General features: G+C 49.6%; 1 protein-coding gene across 1 annotated transcript; it reads right to left on the bottom strand.

The window, feature by feature from the left end:
* Nucleotides 1-1,704: 1,704 nt before the first annotated feature.
* Nucleotides 1,705-18,630, bottom strand: DIPK2B (divergent protein kinase domain 2B). The gene is made up of 5 exons (XM_035315968.1): nt 13,440-18,630; nt 9,741-10,005; nt 5,582-5,755; nt 3,875-4,163; nt 1,705-2,673 (listed from the first exon to the last, which is right to left on the bottom strand). Exons 1-5 carry the CDS (start codon nt 13,664-13,666, stop codon nt 2,333-2,335), a joined length of 1,296 nt encoding a protein of 431 aa, XP_035171859.1. The 5' UTR covers nt 13,667-18,630; the 3' UTR covers nt 1,705-2,332.
* Between the last annotated feature and the right edge of the window lie 607 nt (nt 18,631-19,237).

Below are 19,237 nucleotides of genomic sequence, written 5' to 3'. Positions count from 1 at the left end.
GCATTAGGAAGCACTTCTGTACTCGGTGAATGATGGAGCATTGCCAGCAGCCTAGACGTGGTCCTGGGCAACCTGCTCTAGATGGCCCTGTTTGAGCAAGGGGGTGGGACCAGATGACCTCCAGAGCTCCCTTCCCACCTCAACCATCCTGTGATTCTGCTATTCTGCGAAAGCTGTGTTTTGCAGTTCAGCAATTTTTGCAACCTTTCCACACAAAAAGAGGCACTGGGTTGGCCACCTCTGTGAAACAAGTCTACCAACCCAAATTTTAGGTGCCTGAGTCACTCCTTTAGGGACTGGCTTCTGATTTCTATTTTAAAAAGGCAAATGGATGAGGAAGCAGGGATGGTTGTACTTCTTGCTGGTCAGAACTCAGACCTTTCTGCCTCTTTGGGGGTGCCTCAGGACCTGCACTGGAGCATCTAGTATACAGAGAAGGCTGAGTTACTGTATGCCTTTTTTGCTTCAGTCTTCACTGTTAAGACCAGCCCTCAGGAATCTCAGACCCTAGAGACAAAAGAGGAAGTCTGGAGAAAGGAGAATATTCCCTTGGTCAAGGAGAGTCGGGTTAGAGAACATTTAGGCAAATGTGTTGCCATTCAGAGGGACCTCAACAAGGTGGAGGGACAGGCTGAGAGGAACCTCATGAAGTTCTACAAAGGCAAACGCAGGTTCCTGCACCTAGGGAGGAATAACCTCATGCACCAGTACAGGCTGGAGGCTGACCTGCTGAAAAGCAGCTCTGCAGAGAAGGACATGGGGGTCCTGTTGGACAGCAGGCTGACCATGAGTCAGCAGTGTGCCCTAGTGGCCAAGAAGGCCAACAGTACCCTGAGGTGCATTCAGAAGAGTGTTGCCAGCACGTCAAGGTGATCCTCCCCCTCTAGTCAGCCCTGGTGAGGTATCACCTAGAGTATTGTTTCCAGTTCTGGGCTTCCCAGTACAAGAGGGACATAGAAATACTGGAGCAAGTTCAGACGAGGGCTGCTAAGATGGCTGGGGGTCTAGAGCACCTCTTACATAAGGAGGGGCTGAGAGAGCTGGGCCTGTTTAGCTTGGAGGAGAGGAGACTGAGAGGGGATCTTATCAGTGTGTATAAATATCTGAGGGGAGGATGTCAAGAGGATGGGACCAGACTCTTTTCAGTGGTTCCCAGCTACAGTATGAGAAGCAATGAGCACAAACTGAGGGGCACTTCTTTACTGTGAGGGTGACAGAGCACTGGGACAGGTTGACCAGAGAGGCTGTGGAGTCTCCTTCTCTGGAGATATTTAAAACCTTCCTGGATGCCATCCTGAACAATGTGCTCTAGGCTAGGTGCTCCTGCTTGGCCATCAGGGTTGGACCAAATGATTTCCAGAGGTCCATTCCCACTTAAAGAATTCTGTGATATTGGGTGATTTTCTGATTTACTGTTCAGGTAGTCTTGTGCTTAGGGTAAACCTATATCTCATCTTCTGGCCATGTTTTTTCTCCTCTTAAGGTAGTTTTCCAATTGAATAGTTTTGTTCAAATGGTCCCCTCCAGTTTTCTATAGAGAGGAAAGTGTGAAGATATCTGCTGGACAATCAAATCTAAGAGTTGTTAATAGTTTTTGTTCATCTGTTTGTTCGTTGTTGTTGCTATTGTTTTTGATCCTTTATTAGACTCCAGTTATTGCCCATCAATTTGGAAAAGACTAAAAGTAGTTGGGGATTAGAGAAATTAAGTCTCAAGAGATGCTGGCTCTTTCAGCTTTTTAATGCCGCTGACTTTGTCTTTCTGTTCTGTGTCCCATAAAAGTAATAAAATGTAAATATTCTGTAGAAGTGATCTGTGATGGATGATGCTAAGGAACTGATCAGGTGGCTCAGTTTGTCTATGGCTTTTGAGCATTAAAAATCCCCACAAGGAAAGTCTTAAATATTTCCATCCATCTCACATTATGTATATATCATCTCGGTCAGTAAGACATTCTTGGTAATAAAGCTCCCCTATCTAGCTAGCTGTGAGCATGTTGCCTTCAGAGGGTTTCTTTTTAATGGATGGCATGGAAAACTCTTCCAAGGCCAAAATACGTGAAGGAGATTTATTAATCCTGTAGCCCCTGTCACTCATGATAATGTTTATAATCCATAAGCCTTACATCACATCTAACATCCCAAGTAACAAATGCATCTCTGGGAGATGAACAATAAATCCTGTGTGCACCTCGGCTCCCTCCTCCTCCATCCCCATGAGGGTATCCTGGAGTTGGTGCGGCTCCATCCAGCTACCCTGGCTCCTCCTTGCTTCCTGCACTGGAGCCAGGAAACCTGTCCCATCCTTCTTGGGCAGCCTTCCTCCAAAGCCGTCAGTATTTGTCGCTGTATTTGCAGTCTGGGTAGCGGTAGGCAAAGCGTGAATCACAAGACCTCAGAGGCTTCAGGAGCTCTGCCAGCTTTGCCAACGCCTCATTGACACCCTGGTCATCGGCAAGGCCATCCGCACAGTGCTGCAGGAAGCTGTCTATTTTCTCCTGTACAGGTTGCAGGAATTTCCCCTTCAGGAGCTTCGGCAGAAGTTCTTGACACACCATGACAAGGCTCTGCTTCTCTCTGATGGAGTTGCAGGACACAAATGCAGACTGGCAGTCCACAGTCAAGCAGCTAAATATATCTTTGTACTCCTGTTGGCCGTCGATCAGTTGGCTCCCTGTTAAAGACCATGAAAATGGTTGTTAGAAAGACGGGAGTGAAATCTCGAATAATCACATATGTCTGTACCCCTGTATTAATGTAGGGTTTGTTGCTGTCTAAAGGATACTGCTGTCTTTCATCACAATGTATGCTGTGCTGCATCTGTGTAAGGGCTACTTTTCTCCTGAAATACATGTATTTTTCTGAATGACAGAGCTCTGCTGAATTGCCTTACAGAGGAAGCAGAGAGGTTTTGTTGGGTCAAACTGGTGCAGAGGAAATGAGAAGAATCAGAGCAACAACCTAGAACATGGAGTTCCTACAGAAACTACCACAAACAGACAAACCTGTAATTTTTTCATGTTACCCAAAATCATTAAATTGCAAAAACAGCTCAATCTAGCTGGAGCCAAGACAACCATAATAGCTGGTGGGACAAGAAAAAGAAACCTAGTGGAAAAATCTTCTGAAAACTATTTCTGAATATTTGAGTTGTGCTCAGCTGAATGAGCTGAGCAAAGGACTTCTGAAAAGTCGGACATTCAAAATGAAAGTGTTAAATTAGTGGAGGAATGTTCTTTGGATAGCTGTCCTTCCAGTGACAGAGCAATCTAAACTGTGGAAAGTGAATAGTAATCCTTGATTTTATGCAAAACTGACATGAGTGATTTTATTATTATTATTATTATTATTATTACTACTATTATAAGTTACTGTGATAAATGCACCTAAAAAGAGTTTGATTTGACCCAATACTTCACTTTAAACAAACAAGCCTATTACGTTTCTATTTGCAAATACTGACATCCGTGTGACAAAAGTTTTACAGAGAAGAGGTAATGTAGGGAGCGTGTAAGGGAGAATGCTCAGCACTGTGCACGCTGAATGCTGCTGCCCCTCACAGAGGGGGCCGTGTGGCATGCAGGTGCCCACATGGCACCCGGAGCATCCTTTGGTCACTGCTCCACTGATGGCACAAGCAAAATGCCTGCTGCCTTCCTCACTCGGAGACAGGATGGCAGGCACTGCTGATGCTTTGGCTATTAGTAAATCGTTCCTCGGTCTATTTTCTGATTTAAACTTAGCAAGTGATGTTTGGTAGATTTTTAATAAATAAATAAATAAATAAATAAACCACAGCAGGGGACAGATTTGCTTTGCCCTGTCACACCAAGCCCTCCTACGACAGACGCGCAGCCCCAGAGCCTGCTGAGTACCTTCCTCCTTGTCGATGATGCCCAGCGTGCTGGCATCCCTGATGAACAGATGCCCGTTGCTGAACACGCCGAAGGTGCCAGCGTCCACGTGGGTGAAGTAGAAGAAATAGTTGAGGTCGTTGGTGCCCATGGAGCGGAGGACGGCGAGGAGTTGGAGGGCCAGGTCGGCCGCCACCTCGGGGGCTGCCCCGAAGAAGTCACGCAGGGGCTGGGTGCTGGCGCTGACCACCAGCCGCCCGCAGGAGCCCAGGTACCGTGGGAAGGGCCACCCCTCCACGTCGGGGAAGATCTGCCGGGAGAGGGGACGGTGGCATCAACACCTGACCCTGGTCACCGCGCTCTTTGCCATGAGCCCACCTCCTTCACAGATGGCTTTGAGCACACCCTTTGGACTTCCCAAGCAGCCGTGCCGGCGTTGTGCTTTGCTTTCTGGAGCCAGCACACCACTGACCCTCACCAAAGCGTGCCCCAGCAGCCGAGGGAGGCACTACTCTGCCCTACATTTCTCCTTTTGTCTTTTCTTTGCGTAATTAAAGAACAAGAATCTGATATTTCAAGATCTATTCCATGAGGGAGACTAACTGGAAAGTCCAAGACAATAATAGATTTTAAATTCATGAAATTTTTAAGCAGAGAAGAGCTAATTTTAGGTTTCTTTACGGGGCCTTGGATGGCTCCCTTATGAGCACTGCATCGCTGAAGTCACGGCCTGAAGGTGAAGTGAGGTTAGCGCAGTTTTTGCTGATTTGTAAGACCGTGACCAGCCATTTTGTAAGTCAGATGTGCTGGGTGTTTGCTGCACGGGGGACACCTGGACAGGGTTTACCACATTTTTCTCACCTCTGCAGCACTGAGAGCTGCACCCTTGTGTCCCAGTGGGCTCTGGGCAAGGTGGCCAAGGGACCTGCAGGAGACTCCCAAAAGCATGAGCACCATTCCACCTCACTGGGCAGGGGAGCACTGTGTCGGTCCTTGGTGGCCTCAGGCAGGAGGAAGGTGTTGCCGCCTTCTCTCTACTCATCATATCTCAAAGGGTTGCAAGCAACAGCAATGAGGACTAAATGTGAAGTGACAGCGAGGCTGCTCCCAAGGAGGTACTCACACAATGAGAGTGGAGACCACATTCCAGGAGGGGACCAGAGGAGCTCTCTGCCTTCAAAGTCAGAGCTCAGCTGTATTTGGGATTGTACCAAACACCTCTGCAGAGCTGCACTCTGCCATAGAGCCAGCTACCAGAGGCGTGCAAACATTAATAACAGCTGTGGCACACTGAGACTGGGAAATCCATGCTCCCTGAATCCATGTTCAATCCCAGCGCTGTGTCTCGGTCCTCATGTGTTAATGTGTGCTCTCGTGCTTTGGATTTTATAAAAAGGCTGTGATTTTAAGTAATACATTAGCGATGCAAACATGACACTGAAACATCAGGGATGTGTAAAAACCTGGCTTTCACAGCGTGCTGCTGTAGTAACCCATCTGGGCTCTGATTTATGTCAGGGGCTGGGCATCCGTATCTCTCAGTAACTTCACAGGCTGGTGCAAGGAGTACTGCAGGAGTCTGCCTGGCTTCAGCCACCCACAGAAGAAACACACTTCAGGAAGGTTGGGGAGCGTGCAAAGGGCAGTCCTTGCAGCAGGGACTGGGGCATGCCTCATGCTTGCAAGGGGCTGCAGGGCGATGTTTCTACCGGGGCAGGTAGTACCTACCTGTAACAGGATGGGGTGAGAATTCACTGACAGTGTGTAGAGGAGGCGCAGCTTGTCCCGGTCGGTGAGGTGGTCCATGTAGATGCTGCCGGCGTCCGGCACCTCGGCGTAGCGCCGCACTATCCGGTCCAGGAGGCGCTGGGATGGGCAGCGCAGCATTGGGCTAGACAGGCCCTGGAGAGGGGGCAAAGCACAGCAAGGGTTTTTATTTTCCAGCCTGAGATATCACAAGGTGCTCTGCTATGGGGATATGGTGGGCAGCTCTGTGCTCTGCAGCACCACTAATGGGCACGGGCGCACAGGGGACTGCAGCAACCCCCTCCCAGGAAGAAATGGGGCAGCTTCACCTCCTGCATCAGCCAAAAACACCCATTTGAGACAAATTCTGGAAATGGCACGCAGTCTTTGCATCGTGGCCGTGGCCACCACCAGCCCCTTTTCCCTGCCTCGCCGGGCAGCACCAGCCCTGGCAGCCCCGCCAGCCCGCGGCAGCCTCTCCCTTTGCTCCACCAGTGAGTCACTTCCCTCTTCAAATAACGTCTTCAGATTGCTTCCCTGTTTGCTTAGCCTATAAGCAGCTTTCTTGGAAATGCTCCTTGTTAAGGTCAGTAAACACACCTTAAAACTGTAAATAAACGTTGTACATGGGCACAAGCACAGGGTGCATTATCTCTCTGATAAACTTGCGCATTGGCTCTCAAAGCCAAATTTGAATATCCTGAGTGTATTTTCTTGCAAATGCCAGCAACAAGTAAAGAATTGTTGGGCTAATGGCTTCAGCCATCACTGTACTTCACCTTTTAAAACTGTGGCCTTGATCTGTAAAATTATAACAAGCGGTCCACATCTGGGATAAATGGCATGTATACTTATACCTTTATTGTAGAATAATATTTTTGTTTTAAAGTTTTAAAAACCAAGGAGAGGTGACACAGGGAGGAGAGTTCCCGACAGCAACGCAGAAATGCTGCCCTGCCTTTCCTCTGCTGGGGAGAGGATTTGGACTTCTGCAAAACCTCTTTCTGCCAAATGATTCAAGTAGCCAAATTTATTCTTTTGGATTTGCTTTCTCATCTGATGGCTGAGAGACATTCTTCAGAGGACAGGGCACTCGAGCCCACATTTGCTGCCTGCCGTTCTTCACGCTGGGAGCAAAGATTTGACTCAGGATCTCCCCAAGTCATTTGGTAGCTCTGAGGTAGGTCTCGCGCAGCCCTTCCTGCACGAGCTGTTCATTTGGCATAAAGCGTCGATTAACCAGCCATGACAAAAAAAATAAGAAGAAATGAGGGAAGGAGGAGAGTGCCACTCTCCCAGGCAGATGCAGAAGTGGGGACAGGACCTCCTGTGCCCCCTCTTCTGCCTCCCTGCTGGCTTCAGGGGGGTCCAACCTCTCCCTCCTTGGCCATCAGTTGCACAGAGCAATGAATGCCAACACCTGGTCAAAACTACCTGAAAAGCCCAATCCCAACTAGAGCGTTGATTTGCAAAGACTTCAGAATATTTTTTCCCCCCAGTTTGTCAAAAATACTGCTCCTCAGTTCCAGCTACAAGCCTTCATACAGTTCTGGCCTCTGTTGTGGCCTTATCAAGGAAATGCATTTTCCACTAATTATCAGAAACCGTAGGGGGAGGGCAGGGATGGCTATGGATTTCTGTCTCACTGCACTTGCAGACACATTATGGGTGACTCTGTCACTTTCCCTTTGGAGGAGAAGTGAGAAAAAATGAGCAGAACAGAATTGTGTTAAGTAAGAGAAATGGTGGAGAAAGTCTCTAGCAGCTCAGCGTGTATGCAAATATTTGCAGCCAAAGTTAGAAAGCCTCGCTAACTCCAGGAGTTTGTCATGCGAAAGCTGAGACCCTTAACAAGGGTACAGTAGGAACAGAAATCACGAGAATGCATAGAAGCTATAACTGGGATTTTTTTCCAAGGTCAGAGCTTATCCTATGAACACAGAGCTGCACACAGTGATTGTGACTGCTCCTTTCCCGTGGAACTGTTTTAGGTTTTTCATGGCTAAAGCAGTGACTGACCCCTGGCTGGAGCTGAACGACGGCAGCATCCACACAGCAGAAAGGCAGCCACAGTTGTAAAACTGTCAGACAAAAACTGCCAATGGAAGAAAAATTTGAAGGTTGTATACTTGAAGCACTGAAGATACTGATTTATCTCAGAATATCTCAAGTCCTTTCCAGCATCTTATCACCCTGGAGAATAAGACCTGACAGGCAGCCTGACATCTTGTTTGTGATTGATATGGAAAGCTTCTTATTTACTTTGATTAAATTCCTACATCCTTGTATCTGATAATGAGTAGTTCCTACAATGTCTACCTACACTCAGCTGTGATTTTTTTTTTTCCCTGCTGCACAATATGTGATGTGTTCAACTCCTGTGCATGCGTACATATGCAGATCTCATGCAGACTTGCGCAGAATCCACTGGCACATAAAGATGACCTCGGGAGGACACATTTTCTCCACTTTTCTCTCTATTCAGCCTGTCTGAGGAATGGCAGCACAGCCCAGGAACACTGCTGCCTGCTGCCCCATGCGCTGCTGCCTGGCGAAAACAAATGAACAAGTCTGGGGTTGGACCCAGGAGGAGACAGTTGGATGTACGTGTTGAAACACTCACAGCTCCTGGCTGTTCGAAGGCAGGGGTTTCATTCACCCCCAGAAAAGAAGCTGAGGATGTCCAGTGAAGCCATGGAGCTCACCCCCGCTGCAGGCACCCCTGCGTGCATGAAAATGTCCTTGTGCATTTTCCAGGCTGCGCTTTGTAACCAGGGGTATCACTTTGCCCTGCAGGCGATCTGTATTGAAGCTGGCCCACATTTTGTTGCTGTTCACCTCAAAGAGGGCAAACAAGCCCTGTATGGTCCACAGTGACAAAATCTGGGCCCTAGACGTAGGCAAAGCAGTGTGTGTGGTGGTGCTGCCTGTGGTTTACAATATCCAGCACAGGCAGCAGTGCACAGCCCAAGCTGAGCCCAGCTCCTCTCCCAGGCCAGCGAGATTTTAGCAGTGAAGGCTTTGCTGCGTCCGACAAGGATTTTCGTTGTGGCGGGTGAAATAATCAGTGTGGCAGCTCGGCCGGGAGCTGGGGCAGGCAGGGCAGGCAGCGCAAAGTGTAAAAGCAGCTCTTCATGGGCTGTCATCCCGATGTGGAGGGCTGTTGTAATTCCCTGTTACAAAAGAAAAAATTACTCGAGTCATTAGTTTTCCTCAGTGCCAAAACTGCAGGGAGGGGAGCACGGACACCCCTGGGTGACCACATCGTCATGAAACGGGGTCAGAATCACGCTGGGCATCAGCAGCATGCTGTTAAGCACCTCCAAAAATGCCAGAGGAGCAGCGGCTGCCAGCAAGCATTTGCAGTGACTTCTTGTATCCGCAGGAAGCCCCCTCTGATGGCTCGTTCTGGGTTGCCAGCTCCTGTTTGCTGGGTGCAGGCTGAGGTGCTCCCGTGGCTCTCAGCTGCGAGGAGGTGGTGCCGGGTGGGCAGGGAGGCACGGGAGGCCTCGGGCTTGGAGCATCACCGTGGGCTTGTGCAGGAGCTCTCGCTCGTGCTGTGCTGTGGAAATGTCCCTGCCGCCGGCTGCTTCTTGTTTCAGGCCACTGTGAGCCCAGCAGCCATGTTACAGAGCAGGCACCGCTTCATTGACGGAGCCAAAGAGCCATGAAATCAGGAGCGGTGCAGGCCTGGGGCTGGCGTGCCCTGACCCTGCCCCCCATGCAGCTGGCTGTGCCCTTTCTTCACTTAAAAATCCCTGAGATGTCCAGGGAGGTTGTCCTTAGGTGCGTCCCCCCCAGGCTGGCCCTCGGGGCTCACCCAGCCACTATTTTAAACCGCCCTTTCCCCAGCCGCGTAATTATGTGAGAACCTTCACCCTAAAATACCTGTGCTGTTAGTTGTAAAGAAGACGTGCATAGAGTACAGACAGCATTGAGACATTAGGGTGGAAGAATCGAGGGTGGAGCAGTAACATCCCCACCTGAGCTGCTGGTGTTTTCGCAGCACAGGACACCTTGGGAGTCCCCTTTGGGCCCATGGCCATGCAGGAGCAGGGCCAGCTGGCTGCCGGCTCAGGCTCCCCATGCGTCCCCGTGGGCTGCCCTGGTCTTGTTTTGGGGCCGGTGGTGGGGCACTGACCTGGACCAGGTCGGGGGTGAGGCGCTTGGCCCGCAGCCACTTCTGGAAGCGGTGCGTGCGGCGCAGGGCGCGCTCCAGGCTGCAGGTCTTGGTCTTCAGCAGGGAGGTGCAGATGCGCTTGTCCGCCTGGTCGTGCTGGTACTTGGTGGTCAGGCGGGTGATGTCGACCAGCCGCCAGCTCTGGGCATCGTCGGTGTAGTTGCCCGAGTAGCTGAGCAGGTAGCTGGGGGGCAGCTTTAAACGAGAAGAAAGCCAGGTGTCAAACCTGCCAAACCAAAACGAGAGCCCCACGGAGAGCGGGTTAACAAGCCTCGCCAACACCCACCGCGCAAGCACCACACAGCGTCATGAAAACCTCAGCAAGAGATGAGGGTTCACTCAGCAAGTGAAGCGTCCCAGAAGAAGGAACAATAATACTTGAAAGTACCCTGCAGAACAATAACTCCAGAAAATAAATATATTTGGAAATACCAGAATGACCCTTCACCCTGAGGTGGTGGCTTTACTCGGTGTTGATGCAGGAGAGGCAGGTGTGTTTTTTTTTTTCATTAATCAAAGTACTAATGCTGAAACAAAGCTCATGAAGGATATTTTGTTTGAAGTTTTCAATGGTGAGTTCCAAGGAAAAGTTTAATGTCGTGACCTAATGCTTTCCTCAGCCGCAAAATCTTTTATGGTAAAAACACCTCAGCCAGCCTTCCTGGCCAGGCTGGTCCAGGCAGAGACCGGGCTGCCCGGTCCTCACCCCGTGTCCGGGTAGGAGGAACAGCTGGAGCAAGGAGAGCAGCAACACCAGCACCAAACTCATGCCGTGACTTCCACCTGCATGGGCACGGGGTCACCACGGGACTCCCCCAGGGCACAGCTGTGGGGGGTGTGGGGTATGGGATGGAAACCTGTGTGATGGAAACAGGCATCCGACTGTGGTGCTCTTTGTAGGGTCCTCTGCGAGATGCGAGAGAGCGGCTGAGCCCCGGCCCTCAGCCAGGCCAGCGGCTGCACGGGCTGCCTCCAGGCTCTCCTCATTATACACTCGCCCAAGTGCATAAGAAAGCATTTCTTAATTTAATCTCGCCATAAATTAAAGCCAATGATAGCTCAAAACTGCAACAGGAGAGGCAAGGAGTGCCCTTCAGGATCAGCTAGCTGCCAGTAAATGAGAAGGCGGTAACAAAGCCGAGGGTTGAAGCTGATTTTTTTTGTTGACCTCCAGTTGGGAACTCCACACAGAGAAACTTGGGGGGGGGGGTTAATTATATTTACTTCCCTCTAAATCTCCCCTTCAAATATCAGCTTGTGCAGCCTTGTCCCGACGCCTTCCCCGGCCCCTCTTCAGGGCAGCACCTTGCAGATGCTGGGCAGCCCAGCTGTCCCTGGGGGGGGAGAAACCCCTCTCCCCGAAATGTTCCCAACAAGCCCCGTGCAAACGCTGCAGGCAGCTGGGAGACATTTAGTGCCTGGACAGCTACTTGTTATCCCAGGCTGTTGCACTGACTTTATCCAACGCAACCACTGGTGCTAGCCTTGCTGTGGCTCTTCCTGAGGGCATTTTGCCCAATATGAAATTAGAGCTTCCTTATGATCAGTGTGTCTGATATGAAAATAAACTCCTTCTCTCTCTCTCTCTCTCTTTTTTTTTTTTTTTTTCCTGGTTCTGAGGTAGGACTACAGAGTAATTTCTGTGCCTTACTTTGGTTTGCTTTGCACCGTGTCCCTCCCAGCACCTAATCTGCAAAGCAGGCACACAGCGCCAGGCACGTACAGGAAAGGGACGGATATGGGCTGGGGCTTTCTTTCTTTCCCCCCCCCCCCTCTTTTTTTTTAAGTTAAGCATAAATGTGCCTTGTGACTTGGCTCACATGACCGCTCTCAGGGGAGCTGATGCCGGGCAGGCACCAGCACAGAGCCACCTCCTGCAGCGGAGCCGCGATGCACAAAATGCCGCACCGAGCGCTGCTCCGGGCACAAGGGGAGCCCCGAGGGGGCCGCAGAGCCTTTCTGTGCCTGGCGTCATTTCCAGGCAGCCCAGCACTGGCCTGGCACACGTGCTGGATGCTTTTGGGATTCATCACCGAGCCGTGCCGCAGCAGTAACCCAGCCTCCTGTGGAGCCGCGCAGCTCAGGGCCAGGTTGGGCTTTAATGAAGGCGCTCCGTGAGATCTGCGTGGAGGACTGATCTGCCAGCTGCAGGTTATACATCGGCCCGGACCTGAATGCTGGAGAAAATCAAACTTGCTTTTCTCTTTTCCGAATGATACCAAGTGTTTTGTTTCAGCCAAAATAACCTTGCTTGTATTTGGAGAGTTTTACATTTTTTTAAACATTAACATTAAATAAATTAAGTCTTAGAAAAATAAAGAAAGAAAGAAAGGTCATATTAACAAATTGAAGCATTCCACTTTTTTCAAACTTCCTTCCCAATACTCTCGGCCAAGGCTAGCCGCCAACATTGGCACAAGACCTCAAATAGTTTTGGTCAGCTCGTTTTCACAGCGTTTTGAAAATCTAATATTTCAGTGACAACTTCTGCCACGCTCTGCTTTTGGGCCAGCTGGTGGGCAGGTTCTGGGAACGAACCCCACATCCTGGTGCTCGCTATTCAAGGACATGCCACAGCTCCTGGAAGTGGTGGGGGGTTAATGAAGCGTGTCCTGCTGAGGATCAAGAGCGGGAAGCGCAAAGCGCCATCCACTTTTGTGAACACGGAAAAGGTGCACGGGGGTGGATCTGGGAGTGCCAATGAAATTTTTCACTTCTAACCTGCCACTTGCCAAAAATCCTGGCTGCTTCAGAAGTCAAGGAGGGGAGGGACACATTTCACCCCCTCCCAGCTTCACCTGGCCCACTCAAGATAAAAAGGGTGTTTTGCCCAATATAGTTCCACTTACATCACATCATTAACAATACAATTTTTCTATAATCATTTATTCTCTCCCAGGATTTTAAATCTACAAAAGAAAATGCATCTGGCTCTATAAATCTCATCAGACCTGATAAACCCTTCCTCTGCCAAGTACTGCCTTTAACTTTCTCCATGGACAGCCCGTGTCCCATTGACTTTGAGGCAGACGCAACTTCTGCTGCTGCCTTCAACTTCTCATAGAAAACTCCCCAAAGCATAAGAACATTTCAGCCTGGTCTGTGCTCTAGCACACAGGTACCCGATGTGCAGAAGCCCCCGTGCCTCAGGCAGGTGCGCGTCGCTTTCGGTCTTGGTTAATACACAGGTGAAATTCTGCACGTTGGTGCTGTTGCGCCTGGTACGAGACTATATAGCATGGCCTTATGTTTGTAGCTAACACAGCCCACTGGAACATGCAAAGTTAACCCCCCCTCACCGTTACTCAGCTGCTCACAATCAAATACTTCCAGTGACATCGAAACAGACTGATTTCTTCCTCCCCTCTTCCCTCCCCCCACCACTGCCTTGAGCTCCTCCAGAGACACTCTGTGCAGAAAGTTGTGCCTTTTACTCCTGCTTTTCAAGTTACAGTTCTGGTCATGTTTGTGAGGCTTTAAAAGCAAACAGAGTCAGAGCAGCAGCGCATAGACATTAATTAAAATACCCAGCACTGTAATGGCAGCCCAATGTAAGTTACTCTTTGCATCACCTTTCATTAAAGTACTGGGAAACGCTAACAGGCAACTTGCAAGGTATCATGCAGAATGCTCTAAAAATTACTGTGCCGAGCTTCTGACCTTATTTCTTCTTTAAAGAATTTCTTGCAAATGGACGTCCCAATGCAGGCGTTGCACTTATCGAGTCCCAGGAAAGTCCGGCCAAAACTGTAGCTGGGCTTGACGTGGGGTGCAGACGGAGCAGCCGTCACTGCTGCAGCAGGGCTACAGCTCAGGGCCAAAACCAGCAGCAGCAGCAGCCACGAATCTGCAACTCTGGAGCAAAGGCGACATATCCAGAGCCCCATCTACAGTCGCGGAGAGCTCTGCCTGTTGCAAGCCACCCCTCTCTACGCTGCTGGCCCTGCCGCGGTGAGCCCCGAAACGCAGCCAGATGCACTGGGTGCTGGAGCCCCGTCCGCAGCCCCCATCCTGCCAGCTGGTCACTGGCTCTATTGGCTTGAGGTTTGGGTGGGAAAGATACGATGTAGGGTGGGGAGAAGGAAACGCATGGAGGATGCAGATAACTTGGGTTGCCATGGCTACCTTTCCTTTACTCGCCGCAGCTGCTTCGGCCCCTGCTGACCCTCCCGTCGGCCGGCTGGGAAAACAACGCCAAGAGGTGCTCATCTGCGCTTTGTGCAGACAAATGAAGGATATCCTGCTGCTGGAGCAGAGGGCATGTGCGGGACACTTGGTAAAAGCTCATTTGGGAGGAACAGCAGAGTGGCAGGAATGCACACTCAACCAGAAGTCCAGCCCCTCACGGTGCATTATTCCCGGAGTCGCATCCCAGGGCTCCTCGGATGCTTGCTTGGCTCGGTTTCCCCTCAGAGAAGCACCAAAAGCGCTACCTGGTGGAGTCACCTCTTGACAGATGTGCTGTTTAAAACCGATCGCATGGCTGTCTCCTGCTGTGACAGTAGGGCAGCCTGGTGCTGCCTGCAACACCCAGCTCACCCCTGTGGCTGTGTCGCTCCCCCTTTTTGGAGGGGGTGTGGAGGAGGGTGACCCTGCCAGCATGAGGCAGGAAGGGAGGGCAGCTCTTTGAAGCACAGACAGTCGTTAATTGAGGCACCTGGGAGATCTGGGATCTCCCTTTGGCTCTGCAGCCTGTGGGAAGTTGCATCATCTCCCCGTGCATCCCTTTGAGCAAAAGGGAGATGGTGACATTCAGGGTTTGTTCACAGGGCACAGAGCAGCCAGACAGGGATGATGAGTCCTGCTGAGAGGGCAGGGGATGCAGGGCACCCTGCCAGTGCTGCAGATGAAAGGGGCTGTGCTGTTCTGGGACACGAGCGAGCCCATCCAGCACGCAGCTCTGCATTGCGCCACATCCACGTCTGGCCTTGTACTCTGGTGCAAAGCTCTTTGAAATCCGCTGGTGAGAGCAGCCACACCAGAGCCAAACACCCACATCCAGCAGTTTATCCTCTTCCCTGGCCTTTCCTGTTGCTGGGACATTGCCCCTGATCCCGCTGCAGGAATCAGCCCTTTCCACTGCTCCCTGCCAGCAGTTCTGCATCACCGGCCAGCTTAGCACTGCTCCTACCCCGCTATTCCCTGGATGTTACCAAAATTAAACACCAGCGATCTGTCTTCATCTTCACTACGTAATATATAAGAAACATGCCCTTCAGTTTCTTAATATGCTAATTGCCTGTCTTCGGTGTTCAATTTTCCACTGCAGTTTTATGAGCAGCAAACTGACTCCTGGCTGCCGGCTCAGCGCAGGAGCCCCAGCCTGCCCTGCCCCACAGTGACCCACAGAAAAGGGGACGACTTCAGCACATGGCCTTTCCCACAGCAAGCACCAGGCATGCCAGTACTCTGGCTCAAAAAAACATTAGATGGACAACAGAGCTTCTTTTCTATTCTCAGTGTCTTGAAGGCCGTGGTGTTCTTGCACTGTGGTTTGATTTAAGACCACATAATGCACAATTATACTTTCCTCTGGTGCATCACACCTGCATCACCTTGAAGTGTTATAAAAACCAACTTTTTACTCAAGAAATGGGAACTGGCTCACCATAGCCACATCAGGAGCTTGCCACTGGCATTTTCACTTGCCCCCAAGAAAAGTTGCTCCTTGTTCCCTCAAGATTTACCCAACCTGGGCTATCCCTGAGTACAGCTGATGTGTATAGGAAACAGCCTTGAAAACAAAGCTTAAAAATTAGTACACGTAACTTGGAGCTAGCCTAAAATGGTGGGTGGGAAACCACAGCTTGCTGTATGTTGAAAGAAGAGCTACATCATTGAAAGAAACCTCTCCTTGAAGGAGGTTTTTTTCCTGCCCTCCTGATAACATTGCATGTAGGTGTTGAGGTTGCATGGCTATCTTGTAGATCCTCTGCCTGTGCCAGGTAGAAGTAGCAGGTTGGATATTACTTGAAGTGTCCCCAAAAAGCCCAGCCACTGCAGACCCCAATGCTGGTGTGTTTGGAAGGGTAGGGCTGAGTTTCAGAGAGCCCAGATCGTGGCCAGGCACCCAAGAGCCTGTGGGAAAGCATGGGCCAAAATGCACAGAGCCGGGAACAATTCTAGGTTTGCTGTGCCTCCTGACGACCCTACAAAGCAGTTTGAGACAGGTTCTCCTATCCAATGTCATATACTTGCTGGCATGCCTAAAACTGGTCTGTTTTCCCCAAGTAACAATGGGGTGAAATGCACACAGCTGGTGTCCACCCAACCCACCAACGCAACCCAGCTGTTCAGCGCCGCCTCTTTCCACCCCCATCCCTCATCCACCTTTAATCAAGCGAAACAGGAGATGGCTTTGCAGAGCAGGAAACCTTGTGAACTAATCAACTGGCTGACTGATGAATTTGGGGTCAAAACTGCTCGCTCCTTAAGAACAGGATGGGCGCAGAGGAGCAGGAGATGTGACCCTACCGCGATTCCTCAGACAACGTCCCCATCGGGGTCCTCGCTGCTCCTCACCTCCATGTGCTGGTAGGGACCTAGCCCCTGGGGCCACCCCGGAGGTGAGTTTTAGGTGCCACCTCACCTCATTTTCCTCACCATTCCCTCACCAGGTTTGCTGCTGCAAAAGAGCCCTCTCAGCAAGCACGGGGTTGCTCAGCAACAGAGCACTGCCTGGCGGGATGCAGGACGGCTGCATCGCTCTGCCACTCGGGAAAGAGAAAAACACAGGAAAAAAAAAAATCAAACTTCTGCTGGAAGGGGAGAGGCTCCTGCTCTTCCTGAGGTCCTCAATAGGTTGTGCCACTCTCAGGGCCTTGGCAAGACCTTGGCGGTTGCACCGAGCAGCGGCGCAGGTCAGGGTGGAGGTCAGCGCAGGGTGTGGTGCAGCAGGGCTGTTCTTAATAGAGGTTTTCATTAATCACATCCAGGATAAATCGTTAAGCTACTGCCGAGCAACCAGTACGGACTTGTTATTGAGCTGCTTATCGTTTCCATCCCAGTTCAGGCTGGATGTGTGGATTAATAGCTAGGATGGCTTGACACATTTTCAATTCTTTCAAAACAAACAAAAAAAATACATCTTTTTTTGAATGCTACAAAGCTCATAATATTTGGAAGGATGTGATCATTTCCTTTTTTTCTGCATTTTCATGATTATGAAAGAAACATCTGTTTTGAAGTGATCTGCAACACAGAATTTTTGTTCCAGTTGGACTGGAAACGGACAACTTCTGTTCTACGCTTTTACTCTTCCAGCACCGTTTCTTTCCTTTTTTCTTCTGAAAGATAAAAGAGAGGGGGAGAGGAGGAGAAGCAAGCAAGCAAACCAAAGCCACGGCCCACACTGCAAATGAAGGCAGAAAAAGTGGCCACCGAGGTCTGGGTTGTGTCAAACACCAGGGCTGAGTGGGTAGAGCGCGTTTTCACTTCCATTCACCACGAGAAGATTTGACGTCATGAGCGTATGAATTTTTCTACATTTTGAATCAATGAAGATAATAAAACGCAAACAAAAATTTGACCGTTTCTTTGCCTCACCAGGAAATAGTGCCTGTTGTTTGATAAGCCTAGATATAATTCATCAGAATCGTCAATAATCTGTTTTATTAATAATATAAGAAAACAGCTGCTGCTCTGTATCTACAGTATTTGTTTGATTCTCCCCGGCTCCGCTCTGCTGCTGCAGAAGAGGAAGCCTGCTGTTCGGAAATCTCTGCCTCTGCACACTGGTAGGCAGCTGGAAGAAAAAGTCAGCTACAAGAAAAGCCTCGGGCTCTGTGGCCGGCAGATTAGGGCAGTTCTTGTTTGCGAGAGGCTGAAATGTCAGCACAAAAGGCCACCAAATGCTATCAGCTGCTGTGCTGTCCGTGGCATTTAGGGGAGATCAGGCCGAGCAGTGAAAAGTGTGGAAGAGAATCCCGGATTTTGGTGCTTCGGTGTCTGCAGGCAGAAAAAGAGATTCAGGGAGCTTGAGCCTAGGGGAAAATGATGCTGGAAAAAAATAAAATAAAATAAATGGCTGCAGACCAGACCCCTTGGCTGGGCCTGGGTGGTGCTGGTCACTCCCTGCACTCCCCATGCAGGGAAGAGGTGAGGAGGAGCTGCCTGGAAAGGGAACAAAGCTCCCTGTCAAGGACTTGTCCTCTGCTGGTGGTGGCCTTGCACACCCCAGCCCAGTGGCTGGAGCACGTTCAGCCCCGCAGTGCCTTACGTGGAGCCCGAGCACACGTGCCTGCAGCTGAAGCAGTGGCACACGTGAGGCGTGATTTCCTTTGGCAGCGCTGCAGCAGTGAAACAAAAGATCCCTCCCAGGCAAAATACATAAATTAAAAGGATCCTCTTCCAAGAGAAAATGAGAAACATTTTCATGTCATGCATTTTTCCAGAAGAGAAAGACCTACCCACAATATTTTTCTTGGAGAGATGCTATTGAGTCTGTGTCCCAGAAGCTAAAAGGATTAAAAATAATGCAGACTTTTTGGTGTCATAACTTCAGATTTTCTATCAAATTCATCTGTGAGGCAGATGCAGGACGAAATAGGGTCATCTGAAATAAAAGTGGCATGGCGAGCAGACACTCTTGGAATGGGCTGGCTAATGAACCATGGCTTCATAACAGCTTCATTTCCAAGACCAAAGTGAAAGACATTTAAAATATGGGTATGAAAGGATTCCTTCTGAACTAGTTCACTGGGAAAATAAAAAACTACAACAGTAACCAGTGAAAGAATAAAACACGGCAGATGCCTGATCCAGTGGCAGGCTGCTAACCTCGTCAAACCACATTATTTCCTTGTAGATACTGATTGCTTGGCCCCATTTGGTTTCTGTTTGCCAGATTGGAGTCTCTGATTTCTTTTTCTTTTCTTTTCTTTTCTTTTCTTTTCTTTTCTTTTCTTTTCTTTTCTTTTCTTTCTTCTTTTTTTTTCTTCTTTTTTTTTTTTTCTTTTTCTTTTTCTTTGAGTGGGAGTACATTTATCTGTATTTTTCATCAGCTCTCTTACTCCAGCTGTCTGAATGCAAGGAGATGTGAATGAGAAATACATGAAGACTGCTTTCACTAGCCTTGGGAGTGGTCTTGACCAATACCCAGTGTTAGGAAGAGGAGATTCAATTATGAATTGAACTCATCTTACGAATATCAATGAATATATTACAACCACTACACGTGCACTCTAGGCAGTAAACTTCGTTTTTCCTATATACCAAAGGATACAATCCTCTAGTCTTAAACGTTTTTGTCACCATGCAATTGCCATTTGCAGGCCATGATAGTTAAGACACTTTTCCTGCATTCATTAACCCTTTTTGATTTTCAGGCAACAGTTCCTGGTCTGGTGGGATCTGAGCTGGTACAGACCAGGTGCTGATGTGCACTGGTGCAGAAATTAACAGGTTCATAAAATCAGGCTAATCTGGAGGTATTATTAACTGGAAGGAGAAGCAAATCG

Source organism: Oxyura jamaicensis, chromosome 1, assembly GCF_011077185.1.
Source record: "Oxyura jamaicensis isolate SHBP4307 breed ruddy duck chromosome 1, BPBGC_Ojam_1.0, whole genome shotgun sequence".
NCBI lineage: Eukaryota > Metazoa > Chordata > Aves > Anseriformes > Anatidae > Oxyura > Oxyura jamaicensis.
The sequence above is the reverse complement of the archived record's forward strand: the minus strand, read 5'-3'. Positions and strand labels throughout refer to the sequence as shown.